The following is a 5,289-nucleotide window of genomic DNA, read 5'->3' on the forward strand; positions in this document are numbered from 1 at the left end:
GTTGATATTTTGTAGTTTGGTAATATTTTGGAAAGTAAATGCTATAATGGAAAGTAGATGTATGTTTAAGTGTATTTGATATGTTGATATGTTGATATTTTGTAGAATGGTATAATTAATTATAATGCTATTCTGATATGTTGTTAATATATTTTGTTTTCTTTATAGTTGGAAATGCTGCAAACAATACTAAAGGACCCGGCCTGTTCTGCAGCATTGGAAGAGTGGTTTCGCTCATTGCCGCCACCAAATAATGAAGGAAATGATGAGGACGAGTAGTTACTTTAGGATTTTATTAAATGTTTTGTAATTTGGAAGAATACTTTAGAATGTGGTATGGATTAATATTTTGGATTGATTGTATATGGATTAATATTTCTATAAAAAGTTATCAGATTTTATAAATGCTATATGGATTAATATTTGGATTGATTATAAATTTAATGTTAAATAAATAAAAAAAAATCAAAACAGTTTTTGCGGCGACAGCTTTTGTGGCGATATATATTTATTAGCGGCGACGCGTAGTATTAGCGGCGACGAGAAGCGTATTAGCGACGAACACTCGGTTTTCATCTTTCCGAAAGAAGTAATAACCGACGGTTTCTTTTGGGTATCCTACAAAGATACACTTATGATAGGTCATATTTATGTGGTTTGGGCTAGGTTCTTTATGTATAAGTCTTGGATGAGTTTGGTCTTGTTTATGTTGTGTGTTCACGGTTGTGTAGGTGTTCACTGCCGTGAACCTGTTCACGGCCGTGAACCATGTGTGTGGTTGGTCTGTTCATATAAATAGGTGTGTGTCAGTACTGTGTCAATGACGTTGTCAGACAGTTCACGGTGTGAGTGTGTGTAATCAAGGTGTACCGGACATGTTTGCGGCCTAGCAATATAACGTGTGCATTGCTTGATCAATTTCTTCTTCTTCTTGTTCTGTTACTGTTTGATTGATTGAATGTGTTTGATCACTGGTTTGGTTCCTGGATTTGGGACTTTACAATTGGTATCAGAGCCAATCCGGTGTCAAACTCATCTTTGGTGTTTACGGCTCAAGGTTTTCATCATTTTCGTGTGTGATTCAAGCTTGTTCGTTGGATTTCTGCATTTGTTAGAGGATTCAAGGCTATCAGGATACCGGCGACGCATTTGCAGCGACATGTCGCCGCTAAAGGTATTAGCGGCGACTTCCCTAACCTTTAGCGGCGACAGGTGTCGCCGCTGTTGCCCAATCTTCTTGTAGTGTAGGCCCAGTACTGTTGAGTGTAATAATTTTTGTAAGTATATATATATATATATATATATATATATATATATATATATATATATATATATATATATATATATATATATATATATATATATATATATATATATATATATATATATATATATACACACTGTAAATAAGAAACTTTTCAAACCATCTATTCAAACTGATATAATTTAGTCACTTACCAATAGTGACTAAGTTTGTGTCAAAACAGATTATTTGTGATGGCTTTGATAGTGACTCTTTTTTTTGTTGACCGGAATAGACAAAAAAGCTTATATATTGATGATGTATTTTTATGGTTATAGAGTTAATATCATACAATAAGTTCTTTCGAGTCTTTTACAAATTCTAATTATCAATAAAAGTTCATTTACTTAGTTTCGGTGTCTTAACTATAACATCCAAATAACTAAAGTTGTTTCTAACACATAAAGATTTAAGAACTAACTATTATGACTTCAGTCACAATTACACTCGCAAAAACAATGATGATAAAAAGAAATAGAACTTGTAAATATAGAACAAATATTGTTATTAATTTCCATCATTTCTACTACTTAATTACTCTAAACAAGTCTTCTAAGTACTTAACAAAACATCCAAATTCTAATTACTAAATTACACAAAAACTGTAAGCATTGAGATGAGTCCTACGATGATAACAATTTGCGAACATACTGTACTATCCATCTTTAATGAAACCGCTTCACTGCTGTTCGTAGAAGTTTGGTTTGCAGTTTGAGCAATGTTTTCATGCTCCAAAACCTTCACAATCATCTTAAGTCCACGTTCACAGTGCCCTGAAACTCCACTAATGAAATAAAAATATCCAGATCGATCGATTTCAAAAGTAGTGTCACCATTGTTGGAGAAAAAGATAGGGTGCGATGACTTGCACTTTGCATGCTCTTCTTTGCTCACAACCAACACTGAATCCTTCTTGTATGCAAAATCTACACATTTATGAGACTTTTTTATACTATGTATAGGTTAAATGCAAGAAACAACAATGTACTTCCATACCTTAGTTCTGTTTCTTTTTACTACAATACTGTATAAACTTTTAAATTTTTTTTTTGTTATACCAAATAAACATACAACTTATAACTTACGAAGTGTGTCGTTGATGTTAAAGCGATTCTTGGAAGCCCATTGGTCGTAGAGATCAGTACTGTCCTTTGAGGTGGGAATAACCCACCCTTTGTCACCACCAACTTGAAATTCGATGGAGTTTACTGTGAGAATGGAGGAGAAGAAGGCTACTGCCATGAAAATGGTGATCGTGTTCTTCATGGTTGTAACTTGTAAAGGGTTTTTGGGAGAAAGATTGCTAGTGGTGGTTTACGTTAAGTAAAGAGTGCTTTTAAGGTTGATTTGAATTAAGGAGTTGGTTATTTTGAAGAGAGTGGAAGAGAGAGTCGTGGAGAAGTTGTGGGGATGCGATCTTTGACTTGGTAACTTCTGTTTATTCTAAATTAATTTAATAGTATTAATTTATAAGTTTTTACCGAATTCTGTAACTAAGTGTTTTTTTATTAATTGGTTACTAACATATAAGTATACTTTTATTAATTAACAATACCTTTTCTGATGAAATACTAAAAACCTACTAATGTAATTTTTTACGACGATAATTGTTATAAAGGTGCAACTAATTTTTATTTGAAGGAATTATTATTAATTCAATAGACTTTTACCAAATTGCTTCATATATTTAACTAGTCTTATACCCGTCTAGTTGATAGGTTGACCGATGTAAAAACGACAATTATACTCTTAATATTATTTTTGTGGTAACCCAATTTGAATCCAAGATAATATTAATTGTAAGACAGTTTTAACATGAATTTGTAGAAATAAACAGAATACTCAAAAATGAATACAAGATCCAAAAGAATGTCATGAAACCCTAAAAAAAATGAACTCTAGTTTGTAATTTAGATAATAAATTTCAATTTTTTTTTCTATTTAAGATATAAATGTTCATTTTCGTTAGTATCAACTCGTTTCTTAACATCCTTCTTAATTTTGTTAACATAGTCATTTGAGGGTTGAATGTTAGTGTCATAATGACATGTGTACGAAACAACTTTAAGACTACTCCCATCCATGAATAATTTTGTAGTCACTTGATCCAAATATTATAAAAAAATTGATAAATTTCCAAAACCCCAACGACGGGTTTGGTACAGCAACTTTTAGTTGTAGAATATTTTACCATATATCTTCACAATCACTTCAAGTGAATTCATTTGAAGATCAATTCTTTTTTGAATAATATTTATTGTTTCAAAAATCTATAATTTATCTAATTTTAAAATTATATAAAAAAATTATAAAGAATTATAATTTATTTTTATTTATATATAGAGATACTTTCACGTCCAATGAATTCTTTCTTTTAATATAATTTTTAAACAATTGATTTCTTTTTCCAAGTTTGTATTTTTATCTACGGTGGTTCATTCGTTTTTTTTTTCATATATCATTTGCTTCCAATATAAAACATTTATTTAAAAAAATAATATAATAGAAAAAGTTATAAGTTGTATTTATTAATAAAAAATTGGTTTTAGTTGGGTTGCTAATGGGAATGGAAATTTAAATTTAGTTGGGTTGTAGAGGTGGAAGTGAAAGAAATTAGTTTTTTAATAGATAGTTGGGTTGGGTTTGGTTGTGAATGAAATAGTCTAATGGGTTCCAAGCTGACACTCCCAGCTGACACTCCCAGTTCAATCTCTACTTTTGGGTACAAATTTGTTAAAATCAGTTAAACTTAGTGACCAAAAATGTAAATACTCGTATTTATATATTCACCCACAAAATTACATTTCCCGACTCACTCAATTGTCTTGGGTGCCTCAAACATAATACTATCAGTTGTTATTTAGAAAAAATAAGAATGAAAGATAATATTTTCTCACTTGAACTGAGACTCATGGAAAAGAATGAACACTTCCCATGGTGTCATATTTACAGGGTCGGTTCTGAGGATTCAATACTCAGGACGAGCACAAAAAAAAAAGTCTTTAGGCCCTTAAGTGTAACGAATTAAATTATATAAATTGATAAACATAAATCAGATTATATGATTTTTGATAAACAATTAAACAATAAGTTACATCAACTGATAAACATAAATCAGGTTATATGATTCCTGATAAACAATTAAACAATAAACATAATCGCATAATCTGATTTTAGTTTCTGATAAACAATTAACATATTTTGATTTCAACATTCAGTTTCTGGTAATCTGATTTCATTCGTTATTTAGAATTTCAACATTTAGTTTCTGATAATATGATTCCATTCAACATTCGGAATTCCAACATTCAGAAAACTAGAAAACTACAATTTGATGCAACAAATCAACATTCTGATTTATAATAATCTATAATCTAATTCAACATTCAACATTCAGAATTTCTGATTTCTGATTCAATCATAACTGATAATATAACATAATTTGATCTGATAAGTATTCAACATTCAGTTTATCTGTTTCTTATAACAATCATAACTGATAACATAATATGATAAAAGGAACAATTGAACAAAAATAAAAATAGAAAACTCTAACCTTGACCAAGAGACTAGTTGTGTAAGTCTGTAACGTCACAGACTCGCTAATTTGCTGCCTTCCAAAACTAAAATTCAGTGATTATCGATTAATCAACCGTTTTCTTTGTGTGTGCCTTCTTCTACCTTTTGTGCATGTACGTGGCTTGATCGATTAGATCACTATTTTTGGGATAGCATTTGGGCCCCTAAAAAACTTAGGTCCTGTTCACAGGCCCACTTTGCCCCTCCTCATAACCAGCCTGCGCATTTATATAGTAATTTAATACATAAAAATATTCATTAATTTAAAAAAACATGGAAGCATGCACATTTGGCTTTAAAACTGACACTATACTACTGGGCAACGCATGAACCAGCTAGAGTAGCCATTAACATAGATGTTGGAATAACCTTTGGAGGTGTTACACTTTTTATATCTAAATTGGGAT

At 30.7% G+C, this 5,289-nt stretch overlaps 1 protein-coding gene across 1 annotated transcript; it reads right to left on the bottom strand.

Moving 5' to 3' along the window:
* Positions 1 to 1,879: 1,879 nt before the first annotated feature.
* ENODL5 (early nodulin-like protein 5) lies at positions 1,880 to 2,609 on the bottom strand. Its single transcript, XM_079087523.1, has 2 exons — positions 2,389 to 2,609; positions 1,880 to 2,229 (listed from the first exon to the last, which is right to left on the bottom strand). Exons 1-2 carry the CDS (start codon positions 2,567 to 2,569, stop codon positions 1,895 to 1,897), a joined length of 516 nt encoding a protein of 171 aa, XP_078943649.1. The 5' UTR covers positions 2,570 to 2,609; the 3' UTR covers positions 1,880 to 1,894.
* Positions 2,610 to 5,289: the final 2,680 nt, after the last annotated feature.

Source organism: Lactuca virosa, chromosome 4 (assembly GCF_052849685.1).
Source record: "Lactuca virosa cultivar CGN04683 chromosome 4, Lactuca_virosa_CGN04683_v6, whole genome shotgun sequence".
NCBI classification, from domain to species: Eukaryota; Viridiplantae; Streptophyta; class Magnoliopsida; order Asterales; family Asteraceae; genus Lactuca; species Lactuca virosa.

Excerpts from the sequence above, each read along its gene's own strand:
- ENODL5 (XM_079087523.1), bottom strand. The coding sequence starts at position 2,569 with ATGAAGAACACGATCACCATTTTCATGGCAGTAGCCTTCTTCTCCTCC. Across the intron at positions 2,230-2,388 it reads TAACATCAACGACACACTTC|ATTTTGCATACAAGAAGGAT; the intron begins GTAAGTTATAAG and ends ATAAATGTGTAG.